General features: G+C 35.1%; 1 protein-coding gene across 1 annotated transcript in view; it reads right to left on the bottom strand.

Moving 5' to 3' along the window:
* Positions 1–15,476, bottom strand: part of CDH12 (cadherin 12) — a 375,294-nt gene that overhangs the window by 234,291 nt on the left and 125,527 nt on the right. Inside the window, exon 2 of the mRNA NM_001206958.1 lies at positions 1,914–2,208. Within this exon, the coding sequence (NP_001193887.1) occupies positions 1,914–2,208 (295 nt within the window). The remainder of the gene's footprint in view (positions 1–1,913; positions 2,209–15,476) is intronic.

The raw sequence follows: 15,476 nt of genomic DNA, 5'->3' as shown, positions 1-15,476 counted from the left end.
AAGCATTTTAAAGAACCTGTTCTTCCATGGATCTTTCTGATAACTCATGGTGGCACAGCAAACTCTGTCTCACCCCAGACCTGGACCACTCCAAGCCTGGGCCACTCAGTTCTCCTACTCACCTACCCTTCGCTTGAATTTCCAGATTTATTTCTCTCTTCAGGCACTAGCTGAAAATTCTTTATATAAAGAATTTTTATAAATCTTTATATAAAGGTTCAGCTCTTCAGCCCTATTCTTTCTCCTAATTGGCATAACAAAAGACCTAACGGATTATTTAATAAGACAGAATTTTCTAATATTGCAGAGGGATGTGTCTGTTTGCTTTAAGGATGCTGTTTCAGTACTAAAGAGTAACTAACGGTCATGAAATCATGTAAATACTTCCAGTTTACATGAAGTAAGCACCAGGTTAAAGTACGTATGTACTGGATTTCATTGTCTTCTTAAAAGTCATACTTTGTCTCAAAGTACTATCTTCATTTTTGTCCCCCCACCCTTCATTTTTCTACTTGTACTTATCTTCAAAGTGCAAGTTTATAAACAGCTGTCCATATTTTCAGGCACTATTTTCTAATAAGACATTTCCCAAACTGTATTTTTAAATCTCTAGGAATCATAGCATAGCATAAAAGAAGCATTTCAAAAAAAAAGTAGCCTTGAGTATGCACACAAAAGTTTAAAATCAAAGTGAACTCCTCTGAGCTGATTTCTTAGGTCAAGGAGAGAAAATGGTCTTTGAATGCCTGATAAGGTCACAGACACAATTTCCAGTGCATTTATGGTAAATCCATGTGACAACTCCTACAGCCACTAACCTGCGTCTGCCCTCAGGGTACCCTGTACAATCTTCTTTGCATGTCTGGGATGGTTGAGGGGGCAGCAGGAGCCCTCTGAGAAATGTAAGACTTAGGAAATATTAGCAGTGGCTCACATAGAGCATTTCCAGTTGAAACCAGAAGTGATGAGGAACTTTATCTTACAAATGTGCTAGAAACCAGAAGTTACTATGAAATAAATTCACGGACTGGTTGTGGTGACTTTGCAATAAAAGTTGTAATTAAAAATTGTCATTAATGCTGGAATCCTTAACTCATTGGCCCTAAAATACATATTATAGGACTTTGTGAATTTTGGTTGTTGTTGTTCAATTGCTAAGTCATGTCTCATGAACTGGAACACACCAGGCTTCCCTGTCCTTCAGTATCTCCCGAGTTTCCTCAAACTGTGCTCAAATAGTGTCTATTGAATCAGCGATGCCATCCTTTGGGAATTTAGGTAGTAAAATTTATATTATATTTAAATTGTTAAGAATTATGATGATACTATAGCCTAACTGTAAATTTATTCTAGTAATGGCTGTATAATGATACTTGCCTCTGGGTTTGATGGAATAACTGCTATGGGTTATTATAGACACAATACCTGTTATTCAAAGTCTCTCTGGATAGCTCCAAAGCATGAAACACATCCCTTTATGAACTCCTTCCAGATGAAATACATGTTTTGGACAATTTATTTTGGGCCAAGAATTACTATTTGGTATTTGGTGTTACCTCCAGAACTGTGTAGGAGTCTGAATTTGTAATGGCAATCACTTTCAGTACAAAGTGAGTTATGTCCTTAAAATAAAATGGCATTCTATGAATTCAGGGAAATATAAAGACTGTAAAATAGTGAAGAAATGTTATATGTTCTAGATATTTATGTATCTATTCAAGCATTTAGAATGGAGCAAGACAAGAAAAAAGTAGAAAAAAATGTTGAAAAAGTAAATGAAATTAGTTGTATCCTACATAGTGCAAGAATAATCTCCTGGGTTACAAGTAAGATATTTCCATCAACCTGCAGAAAAATACATGTTGAAAAGGCCTCATCGTAGCATCTGACAGAATTTTTATTTGCTTACTCACCCACAGGAGACATTTCTGGAACACTAGCAATGTAAGGTCCATCCAAAAACTTCGGCTCATTATCATTAATATCCTGCACTTTGATGATGAATTCTGATTCAGGCTCCAGGGGCTTCCTGGTTTCTATGTCCACAGCCTGAGCACGAAGGGTGTAGAAAGGTTTTTCCTCTCTATCCAGGCTCCTTATGGCATGAATGTCCCCTGTAGTTTCATCAATGGTAAAAACGGTGCCAGCGCCATCTCCCGAGAGGGTGTATTTTACAGTGCCCTCTCCTTTATCTAAGTCAGAATGGAGCTTTAGGGAGAGAAAGACAGAGAGAAACACAATTAAAGGGATGGTCACATGTTAAAAAGTCATACTTGCAGTATAATTTTTTATTAGAAAAGTTAAACCAAAATCTTACGGCTCTTTTTTCCCTTTTATTTCACTAATGTTTTTTTTACAAATATTTTTAACACAAAAATGTGAAAAATGTATGGGGAGCGCCTACATATACTATATATCTCAGAGATTCCAGTTTCCCTTTCAGTCTTACTATACAGGACTTTTGATTTATCACATAGGTAGATCACACATCTATCCTTTCATTAACTCTCCTGTCAATCTATCTTATTTCTCCACGCATTACAGAGATCAGAAGTATAGCCTCAAATCCATCAACATGTATAAATATAATGATTTTGAACATTTACTTCTTTCACATACTTTGGGGGATGAAATTTCATAAAATGAAATGCACAACTCTTAAGCATACTTATTGCTTCATTTTAAATGACTGTTGTATTAAAATAAATTAGCTGATATATATTAAATCAGTCCATAGTGTCACAAAGAATCGGGCATGACTGAGCATGCACATGCATGCACACATTTTAACCAAAAACCTTCCAAATACCCTGAAGATAGAAGTCGATAATGTGCATCCAGTGAGAGAGATAGTAAAAACAAAACAAAACTCAGAAAACACTATCTTTTCATTTGAAAGGAGAGGACAGTTTTGGCATACCAGGTCGATTTTAGATATGAATGATGGAGTATCTCATTTTAACAGACTGACTCTCAGTGAGTTATTCAATCTTACTCAGCCAGATGATGGGTAGAATAACTGGTTATTCCTTCTGATTCACAAATATTTAGCTATAATCTGTACTATATATTTGAAGTTTCGAATTTATGCTAATTTCTTTTGAAATTCAGCACATGTCTAATTGACTGTAATACAATATGGAATGAGAAACATAGAAATATAATAGAGGAGAAGACCATTAAGAAGAGAAGTTATTATTGTGTTTATTGTGTATTATTGTATTGTGAATCAGTGTTTTTCAAACTGGAGTCCAAGATTTAACATAAGATGACCCTGATGCTGGGAAAGATTGAAGGCAAAAGGAGAAGAGGGCAGCAGAAGATGAGATGGTGACTGACTCAATGGACACGAACTTGAGCAAACTCCAGGAAATAGTGGAGTATAGGGAAGCCTGGTGTGCAGCAGTCCATGGGGGCCACAAAAAGTCAGACACAACTGAAGCAGCTGGGCATGTATGCAAATTATATAAATGTTTCATTATACACAATCTCTAAGAACATGTATAAGTGAAAGTCACTCAATTGTGTTCGACTGTTTGACACTCCATGGACTATACAGTCCATGGAATTCTCCAGGCCAGAATACTGGAGTGGGTAGCCTTTCCTTTCTCCTGGGGATCTTCCCATACCAGGGATCAAACCCAGGTCTCCCTCATTGAAGGCGGATTCTTCACCAGCTGAACCACAAGAGAACTGCCAAGAATATGTATACTCATATATATAATGTGAATAATATACATTCATATTCTAGTTAAATTTAAAAGGATGCCTATTTTTATAAATAATATTAATTTTCATCCAGATACTGATCTGAAATGTTTTAAAATATGTTTTATCTGATTTCAATGTTCAAATTTTTGGATTTAAAAGCTCATTCCAGTCAACAGAGTAACCAAAGAAAATATGTTGAACTTCTAGTGAAACTGAAACCATTTGCGCCATATTTGAGAAGGCAATGGCAACCCACTCCAGTACTCTTGCCTGGGAAATCCCATGGACGGAGAAGCCTTGTAGGCTACAGTCTATGGGGTCGAGAAGAGTCAGACACGACTGAGCGACTTCACTTTCACGCACTGGAGGAGGAAATGGCAACCCACTCCAGTACTCTTGCCTGGAGAATCCCAGGGACGAGCAGCTTGGTGGGCTGCCATCTGTGGGGTCACACTGATGTGACTTAGCAGCAGCAGCAGCATGCAAGTATAACTCTCTTGCAAAATTTTGGATAAAGATGAGTTTTGTTTTTCTTAATGTTTCAACACAGCCTAAAAGTTTTGAAAATATTTTAAAGCATATAATAATCCTTTGCAAATAAGCATTGTGTGTATTCAGTTCAGTTCAGTCACTCAGTCGTGTCCGACTCTTTGCGACCCCATGAACTGCAACACACCAGGCCTCCCTGTCCATCACCATCTCCTGGAGTTCACTCAAATTCACGTCCATCGAGTCAGTGATGCCATCCAGCCATCTCATCCTCTGTCGTCCCCTTCTTCTCCTGCCCCCAATCCCTCCCAGCATCAGAGTCTTTTCCAATGAGTCAACTCTTCGCATGAGGTGGCCAAAGTACTGGAGTTTCAGCTTTAGCATCATTCCTTCCAAAGAACATCCAGGGCTGCTCTCCTTTAGAATGGACTGGTTGGATCTCCTTGCAGTCCAAGGGACTCTCAAGAGTCTTCTCCAACACCACAGTTCAAAAGCATCAATACTTCAGCACTCAGCTTTCTTCACAGTCCAACTCTCACATCCATACATGACCACTGGAAAAACCATAGCCTTGACTAGACAGACCTTTGTTGGCAAAGTAATGTCTCTGCTTTTCAATATGCTTTCTAGGTTGGTCATAACTTTTCTTCTAAGGAGTAAGCGTCTTTTAATTTCATGGCTGCAGTCACCATCTGCAGTGATTTTGGAGCTCAAAAAAATAAAGTCTGGCACTGTTTCCACTGTTTCCCCATCTATTTGCCATGAAGTGTGGGACCAGATGCCATGATCTTCGTTTTCTGAATGTAGAGCTTTAAGCCAACTTTTTCACTCTCCTCCTTCACTTTCATCAATTGTGTGTATTAGTAATATTAAAAAAAAATCACTCAACCTTATTACATCTTTGCTCTTAAACTCAACATCTTCCTTTAGATTCAGTAAAATAACATCATCCTTAATATTAATGTCATATAAAATGAACATATAAACTGTTCATTTTGTGAATTTGTATTTATTTCAAATGGCTCTGAAGTAGACTTGCATAAGCAAAGAATTTATACTGGGTGAATGCTATAACTTAAACAATGAGAAAACTATAAAGGAGCACCGCATTTTTTTTTTCCTTAAAAGTTTCTGTATATTTTACTCAAGTCTAAGGAAAATTGCTAAAAATGACAGGAAGAAGTGTTTTTTCCTCCTAATATTTTATAAACTGCTATGAAGCATAGGAAGTTTCAAGCGTAAAATCAAGCTGTAGAGAAATGTTCTTTGAACTTAGGAATTTCAAATTACAAATTTCACCCATACTATTAAAGATTTTCAACACAGTGAGCATTACTTTTGCTTTCAAATTTATCTGAAAATATGAGACAGGCAAAAGCAATGACTTTATAAACTGGATCCATTTTGCCAATGGCCCCAAAGAATATCTGCTAATTTTGTGGGAACCAAGTGAAAATTCTAAGTAGGTTTTTACAATGTGATCCAAATAGAGTTACCAAAAATATCTTCATTTAGCCAAAATCAGAACTGTTTTCTTTTCAAACTGACATAAGACCAAAAAAGCAAATGTGTTTTCAGTTCATGGATCCAAGATCCAAATTAAATTCAATTGCTGCTACTCCTTACACATCTATCTTTTCCTCCTAATTTAAGTTGGGTTCTGCAGAGATTAAAGCTTCAGAAGAAATGTATGAAAAGATGTTGAAACTTAAACTGAAAAAAAGATTGATGAAGGTAAAATTCTCTGGAGGATTAGAATGGTTATAGCAGTTTATTACATGATAATACCTTAAAGAAGATCACTTGTAGTATCTGGCATTGACAGGCAATGTTTAAAATTATTTATTCTGTATTGATTGAGGCCACTATATGCATAACTAGCTAAAAGTATAGGTATTTTTGCAACATTAGTTCTAATGTTTGGAGAAGGCAATGGCACCCCACTCCAGTGCTCTTGCCTGGAAAATCCCATGGACGAAAGAGCCCGGAAGGCTGCAGTCCATGGGGTTGCTGAGGGTCGGACATGACTTCATTTTCACTTTCACTTTCATGCATTGGAGAAGGAAATGGCAACCCACTCCAGTGTTCTTGCCTGGAGAATCCCAGGGATGGGGAGCCTGGTGGGCTGCCGTCTATGGGGTCGCACAGAGTTGGACATGACTGAAGTGACTTCAAAGCAGTTCTAATGTTAAATGATGTTGGCTTGATGTTGGGTATCTTTGAATTTTTTTTTTTTGTATTACATATAAAATAATTTGAGTAGAGAATGTTATAAGCTAACATGAAATCTCCACCATCCTCTTACCTAGAGATAACTATCACTTTATACCCTTTCCATTATATATATACATATTCTTCTATAAATATATATGAAAGTTTCTATATATATATATTTATATATGATTTATGTGCTGCTGTACTGTGCAGTCTCTTCAGTCATGTCCAACTCTTTGTGACCCTAATGACCATAGAATGCAAGGCTCCTCTGTCCATGTAATTCTCCAAGCAAGAATACTGAAGAATGCCCTCCTCCAGGGTATCTTCCTGACCCAAAGATCGAACTCATGTGTCTTGAGTCTCTTGCATTGGCAGGCAGGTTCTTTACCACTAGTGACAACTGGGAAGCCTGTAATTTTATATGTATATATAATATCCTCTTATTATAAATACATATAAACTTGATATAAAAATGAGAAATTGGTCAACATTTTCCATTACCATAATCATTTCCAGTGTAATTTTAAATTCTTCAGAATTACTTTTTAATACCTGCATTATATTTTTTAAAAGAAGTTGAGTGATTCAGTGGCTTTTGCTCATCCTTTCATAAGTATGTGATGACAATGTGTGTGTTGTCCTGTTTAATTCCATAATAAACAGGCAAATATAAACAGAAGGGTAATTATCCAGACCAAAAATGTGATGTTTTTTATGAATCAAAAGTTTTTGAATCTTGAATGATTCCAGAACTTGATCTCCATAGATAAATTTGATTTCTTAAACATTTTAGCAATACAATTCAGGCTCAGTTTACATTATGAAGCTACTTCTTTGTCTTAATTTTATTTAGCAGGAGAGAGGATTACAGAAGAGTTCACTTATTGAGTTTCATCTTTTGGGTTGTGTAACTGTGAACAATCACAGATGCCATTTTACAGAGGAGCTTTAAGCTTCATGTATAGCAAGCTAATAACTCGACAAGGATAAAATTATTTTCCTTTATAACAATTTAAAAATAACAGCAAGAAATGTTTCTTATTCCAATTGTTTTGCTTTAAAAGCTGTTTCTGAGTAGGTGCTGACTATATTTACAGACTGAAGCGGCCAACTCCAGTAATATCATCTTTTAGTATTGACACTTAAAATAAAATTTCTGCCAGAAACAGAGTTCCATAAATGGTGTATATAGAAATATGCACTGTCCAGGCAGTTGTTTTGTGGAAGTGGTGTTGTTATTTTCTCATGTTTTCCAAGTCATCTCAGATGGAGCGTGAAAATGAGATGCCAAGAGAGGCTTAAAAAAGATACTGAGGACTAGCTTCAGAATGTGAGCAAATCTGAATTCCAGTGCCTAAAAGTTTTGAGAAAGCCAGCTTAAAGTTAAATGTTTACTAGCATCTCCCTGATTATATTTTAGAAACTGATGCACCAAAAAAAAAAAATTTATTCTTATTTTCTCTGAGTTTAAAAGTGCACATAATATCACTACAACCAGCAGTTATTTTATTTCCATTTGCTATTTCCCAGGATAAGCAGTGGTCACCAGGCATGAGAAGGGTATAGAGTACGTTGGGCAGAAAAATGTATAATTTTGACAAATTTTTTTACTGGAAAGTTAAAAATTTGTTGTTGTTGTTCAATTGTTAACTCATGCCTGACTCTTTGTGACCCTATTGACACAAGCAGGTCAGGTATCCCTATCCTTCAGTATCTCCTGGAATTTACTCAATCTCATGACCACTGAGTCAGTGAAGCCATCCAACCATCTCATCCTCAGTCATCCTCTTCTCCTCCTGCCCTCACTCCTTCCTAGCATCAGGATCTTTTCCAATGAATCGGTTCTTTGCATCCAGTGGCCAAAGTGTTGGAGCTTCAGCTTCAGCATCAGTCCTTTCAGTGAATATTCAGGGTTGATTTCGTTTAGGACTAACTGATTTGGTCTCCTTGCTGTCCAAGAGACTCTCAAGAGCCTTCTTCAGCATCACAATTTGAAAGAAATATTTGACTTGGTGTAAATACCTGCAAACTACCTTACTATGTGTTTATGGATAGTATGGTATTATGGGTATTAATCTAACCTGCTTTTTAGATTATATTGTAAACAATTTGCTTTTTCAATAAGTATGAATTTATTACATCTATTTATGTTAATCACAAGTATTTTAATCAAAAAAATACATTGAAATGGCTAAAATCAGAGTATGGAAGTGTTTATAATATACCGTTTTTACACTCCTTTTCTCTGTCTTTCTCATCAGGGAAATCTGTATCTATTGTCTAACAGAAACCAACAGACATCAGTAACACTGATGTCTGATTGATATATCCATTGCAAGTAAAGAGCTTGTTTTTTCTCCCCCTTATATTTTCTTCTAAAATGTTTGCAACCTTATTTTCATTTTGAAATTCTAATAATTTAGAACATTGTCTCCAAGTATGAGTTTATGTGTGCTTGTGTTTTGAATAGTGGTCTAGATATGAGTTGATACATTTATGATTCTTTCATTGGGTTGGGCACTTAGCAAATTCTTTCAATTCAAAAACTATTTTCCTTCAGCACTGAGAAATTTCCTTCTATGGTTATTTCCATAATTAAGTTCTATCCTCTGTCTTTTCTATTGTTTATCTAGAATTCATTCATTCAATGTTAGACCTCATGCACCTTCTATAAATAGTATACTCTTTCTACAGTTATTCATTCCTATATATTTTGGTCTATTATATGAAAAAATTAAAACTTATCTTAAAATTATGTATTATTTTCTATATTTTCAAAGTCAGTAAACATGTCCCCATGTGTGCATACATGCACACATAACACAGACATATTAATTTCCAAGATTTTTTTCGTTTACTATGAATGTCCCCACTTAATAGAATCATGCTTGTTTTGTGTACACTGGGGATGCCTGAAACTTTTTGAGAACTCTAATTTGTACATATATGTGCATGCGTGTGTGTGTGTGTGTGTGTGTGTGTGTGTTCCCTAAACTTTCTGTTGCTTCAGGATCACTTTTTGTTTTTGGAATTTGAGGCTTTATTTTTCATATCACTGGCTTTCCTCAAATGTTTGATGACTCTCACTCATCAGTTCATATTTAAGAGTTTTGAAATTGCAGGATGAATTTATTGATTACAGTTTTGTCCTAGGTTGAATAGACAATGGAGTTCTATCAGTAGCCTAATTCTTTTCAGATTTTCTTTAGAAGAACTTCTTTAAAAAAAAAAAATCTTTATTGTTTACATATGACTCATTTATGTCTGGATTCCATGCATTATCATGCAAGTGGGAGGAATTCTGTACACAGACTATCAGTTAATCTCCATATTTTATCATCCTTTTCTCTTAATCGTTAGCATTTTTTAGTTTTTTTCAGAATTGTTCCTCCTTAGTTGGATCCTTCTCAATACAAATGCTTGTAAGTAGCTTTGAATTTATTTGACCAGTCACCAATCCTTCATCCACTTACTGGTTTATAGAAATTGGCTATACTGCCTGATGCCCTGCATACCACCTCGATCAAGATTATAGCCGTCATCACCCAGTCATATTCAATTTTCTCCTCTTATGACTCCAAATATAGTTCTTTAGTTTTTTAACATTGATTCAAGCAAGATTCAAGCATTGCATTTGAATTTTGTCTTTATTTTCTTTAAGTTTAAAACAACCATGCCTATTAATATTATGTTCTTGTTATTATCTTCTTTAAAAAACTAGGCTCTCATTTTAAATGTGTCTGCCAGAACAAGAGACTTCCTGATGTGTCTTTAAATCTTTACTATTCTGTCTTAGACTATCTCTTCTTCAGTTTTTAAGTATATATGAGTCAATATGGTGCCATACCAGTGTGTGTATGTGGTGTTAAGCTGCTTCAGTCGTGTCCACTGTGTGTGACCCTGTGGACTGTAGCTGGCCATGTTCCCCTGTTCATGGGATTCCCTAGGCAAGGATATTGGAGTAAGTTGCCATTATGCCCTACTTAATATTGAGATCCTTGTAACACAAATTACAGACGTCTTCCACCAGCCATCTTCATAAACACATTCAGTCTAAGAAAAAAACTTCCCAGTATAGGATGTGCCTCAGTAAATTTTGGTGTAATAGCAGCATGTAAGTGGTCATATTTATTTTCAGTTTGAAAATCTACGATTATGAAGGCTGTAGAATGACTTAGTACTATGGTTCAGCAGTCCATGCATGAGATAGGAGATAATATTATTTACATACAGGATTCATTCTAGTAAATGGGCCAAAATGAATATAAGAAAATTTTATGTGAGTTTCTTTGGCTGAAATAATCTTATTATGTATAAAGCAAACTACTTTTGCTACATTTTCCTTGGTGAACATAAAAGACTTAGTGTGCCCTGTTTTGTAGTTGCTCAGTTCTCAGGACCTTACAGTGGTCATTGTAAGAACTACAAAGTGATTAGATTATGTTCAAGGAATAGTTTATTGATGAAAGACCAGACACAAAGATGATCTATAACCCTGCCAGAATAATGACACAATGCAAAAATTCTGTCTTTTAGAAGCCACAGAATGCCTAAGAATATTTGGCATTCTATTCCATTCTGCCCCCTAAGGGGACTCATTTGTTCTTCCTAGCTTGACTGTTGTCATTTGAGCAAGGGGAATGCCATTTTACAAGTCTGGGAATTCCCTTTAACAGCCCAATGTGAGTTCAGAACTCCCCTGACTGGGTTACAGACCCAAAGCTATTTATCATCTGGAAATATTTCACCTTCTATTTAAGAGAGTAGAAATTCATTTCAAAAAGGCCCACACCTCCCCCGAGATAAGCCACAGACAAGCAAAGAAGAACAAAGACTATTTACAATGCTTGGGAACAATAAAAATTGATGTGCTTGGATATATTACACATCCCATTAAAGAAAAAACATACTCTTCACCGGATGTTCTCTTTCATCTTTCTTTTTCTCCTTGAAGACTGCATGTGTGGCTACATGTGAGGAGCATCCTAACTAATTTTTTAGATTGTCATATTTTACAACTTTAGCTGTTACAGATTACTTTATATCATTTGAGAGTGTCACAATGTATTAATAGGTACTTCTGTAAAAGTTTGAGAGGTCATTGGAATGGTGCCTGGATTTAGGAGGAAAAATATGCGTAGACAAGGTCAAAATAATTTCTTTCCTACAATTCCAAAGCTGTAAAACATTTTTCACAAGGTCAGATTTTTGGTTAAAAAAAAAAAAATCTTAAACAATAAACTAGCAATAAACTAGTCATTAAATTGTCAGAAACAGAATCTCTCTTTGCAGTAACATTGTATTTTATGTATGATTTCAAATAAGGTTATTTTTCAGAATGCTAGATAAATTTGTATGATTTATTCTAAATGTAAAGTAAATGCCAAAAATAATGTGGAAAGTAATGCCAATAAAATGGATTATTAGTAATCAAGATACAGTATTATAACTAGAGGTAATTTATTACCATTTTGTCTGTGTGTTGCTACTTTTATTATTTGCCTTTACTGAATAGCAAGCACTATGTTGTATATTTTATAAGCTTTATTTAATTCTCAAAATGATCAGTGATATGCTAAAATTAGAAATTTGAGAGATAAAATTTTTAAACTAAATTCTAGTAGTTTAACATGTTTAAACATTTTCAACAGCTATATGTTCTATCCTAAATTCTTAGTAAGTGTATCTAATAACTCTAATAAAGCAAGCAGACCGAAATACTAACTCTAATATAAATCATGGAATGATCTAAAATCTATGATTATGAGCACCAAAATTTAGGTTTAGAGTCCTAAATCCATTTATCCTTACCTGGACATTACTGTGTAACTTAATACATGTCTTTGGACTTCAGAATCCTCATATGTAAAATGTGGATTTTAACATTTATATCATAAATTTGGGGAATACTGTAGACAATTTGACTTCATATTGTCCATTTTCCTTCATTTATCTCCATTTATATCCAAATGAGCCCAGGATAGCAATATTTGTTTTCATTTGTATCAATTTATGCTCATATGTGCTAATTGGATCCAAAATAGTGGAAAAAAATGCTATCAGGCTTCTACTTTTAGCTAGACAATTTTTAGTGCTTTTATATACTTTCTATATTTAATGCTCAGAACAACCCTACAGATACAACTCTATTAACATCATACAATAGACCAGTTAGACCTAATTGATATCTATAGGACATTTCATCCCAAAACAATGAATTTCACCTTTTTCTCAAGCGCACATGAAAACTTCTCCAGGATAGATCACATCCTCGGCCATATCTAGCCTCGGTAAATTCAAAAAAATTGAAATCATTCCAAGCATCTTTTCTGACCACAATGCAGTAAGATTAGATCCCAATTACAGGAGAAAAACTATTAAAAATTCAAACATATGGAGGCTGAACAGCACGCTGCTCAATAACCAACAAATCACAGAAGAAATCAAAAAGGAAATCAAAATTTGCATAGAAACGAATGAAAATGAAAACACAACAACCCAAAACCTGTGGGACACTGTAAAAGCAGTCCTAAGGAGAAAGTTCATAGCAATACAGGCATAACTCAAAAAATAAGAAAAAAGTCAAATAAATAACCTAAATCTACACCTAAAACAACTAGACAAGGAAGAAAGGAAGAACCCCAGGGTTAGTAGAAGGAAAGAAATCTTAAAAATTAGGGCAGAAATAAATGCAAAAGAAACAAGAGACCATAGCAAAAATCAACAAAGCCAAAAGCTGGTTCTTTGAAAGGATCAATAAAATTGACAAACCATTAGCCAGACTCATCAAGAAACAAAGGAAGAAAAATCAAATCAATAAAATTAGAAATGAAAATGGAGAGATCACAACAGACAACACAGATACACAAAGGATCATAAGAGACTATCAGCAATTATATGCCAATAAAATGGACAACGTGGAAGAAATGGACAAATTCTTAGAAAAGTACAACTTTCCAAAACTCAACCAGGAAGAAATAGAAAATCTTAACAGACCCATCACAAGCACAGAAATTGAAACTGTAATCAGAAATATTCCAGCAAACAAAACCCCAGGTCCAGATGGCTTCATAGCTGAATTCTACCAAAAATTTAGAGAAGAGCTAACACCTATCCTGCTCAAACTCTTCCAGAAAATTGCAGAGGAAGGTAAACTTCCAAACTCATTCTATGAGGCCACCATCACCCTAATACGAAAACCTGACAAAGATGCCACAAAAAAAGAAAACTACAGGCCAATATCACTGATGAACATAGATGCAAAAATCCTTATCAAAATTCTAGCAATCAGAATCCAACAACACATTAAAAAGATCATACACCATTGACCAAGTGGGCTTTATCCCAGAGATGCAAGGATTCTTCAATATCTGCAAATCAATCAATGTAATACACCATATTAACAAATTGAAAAATAAAAACCATATGATTATCTCAATAGATGCAGAGAAAGCCTTTGTCAAAATTCAACACCCATTTATGATAAAAACTCTCCAGAAAGCAGGAATAGAAGGAACATACCTCAACATAATAAAAACTATATATGACAAACCCACAGCAAACTTTATCCTCAATGGTGAAAAATTGAAAGCATTTCCCCTAAAGTCAGGAATAGGACAAGGCTGCCCACTCTCACCACTACTATTCAACATAGTTTTGGAAGTTTTGGCCACAGCAAACAGAGCAGAAAAAGAAATAAAAGGAATCCAAATTGGAAAAGAAGAAGTAAAACTCTCACTGTTTGCAGATGACATGATCCTCTACATAGAAAACATTAAAGACTCCACCAGAAAATTACTAAAACTAATCAATGAATATAGTAAAGTTGAAAGATATAAAATCAACATACAGAAATCCCTTGCATTCCTATAAACTAATAATGAGAAAATAGAGAAATTAAGGAAACAATTCCATTCACCATTGCAACGAAAAGAATAAAATACTTAGGAATATATCTACCTAAAGAAACTAAAGACCTATATATAGAAAACTATAAAACACTGGTGAAAGAAATCAAAGAGGACACTAATAGATGGAGAAATATACCATGTTCATGGATTATAAGAATCAATATAGTGAAAATGAGTATACTACCCAAAGCAATTTATAGATTCAATGCAATCCCTATCAAGCTACCAACGGTATTCTTCACAGAGCTAGAACAAATAATTTCACTCGAATAGCCAAAGCAATCTTGAGAAAGAAGAATGGGACTGGAGGAATCAACCTGCCTGACTTCAGGCTCTACTACAAAGCCACAGTCATCAAGACAGTATGGTACTGGCACAAAGACAGAAATATAGATCAGTGGAACAAAATAGAAAGCCCAGAAATAAATCCATGCACCTATGGACACCTTATCTTTGACAAAGGAGGCAAGAATATACAATGGATTAAAGACAATCTCTTTAACAAGTGGTGCTGGGAAAACTGGTCAACCACTTGTAAAAGAATGAAACTAGAACACTTTCTAACACCATACATAAAAATAAACTCAAAATGGATTAAAGATCTAAATGTAAGACCAGAAACTATAAAACTCCTAGAGGAGAACATAGGCAAAACACTTTCCGACATACATCACAGCAGGATCCTCTATGACCCACCTCCCAGAGTGATGAAAATAAAAGTAAATATAAACAAATGGAACCTAATTAAACTTAAAAGCTTCTGCACAACAAAGGAAACTATAAGCAAGGTGAAAAGACAGCCTTCAGAATGGGAGAAAATAATAGCAAATGAAGCAACTGACAAACAACTAATCTCAAAAATATACAAGCAACTCCTCCAGCTCAATTCCAGAAAAATAAATGACCCAATCAAAAAATGGGCCAAAGAACTAAAAAGACATTTCTCCAAAGAAGACATACAGATGGCTAACAAACACATGAAAAGATGCTCAACATCACTCATTATCAGAGAAATTCAAATCAAAACCACTATGAGGTACCATTTCACGCCAGTCAGAATGGCTGCAATCCAAAAGTCTACAAGCAATAAATGCTGGAGAGGGTGTGAAGGAAAGGGAACCGTCTTACTTTGTTGGTGGGAATGCAAAC

This window comes from Bos taurus, chromosome 20 (genome assembly GCF_002263795.3).
Source record: "Bos taurus isolate L1 Dominette 01449 registration number 42190680 breed Hereford chromosome 20, ARS-UCD2.0, whole genome shotgun sequence".
Taxonomy (NCBI): domain Eukaryota; kingdom Metazoa; phylum Chordata; class Mammalia; order Artiodactyla; family Bovidae; genus Bos; species Bos taurus.
The sequence above is the reverse complement of the archived record's forward strand: the minus strand, read 5'-3'. Positions and strand labels throughout refer to the sequence as shown.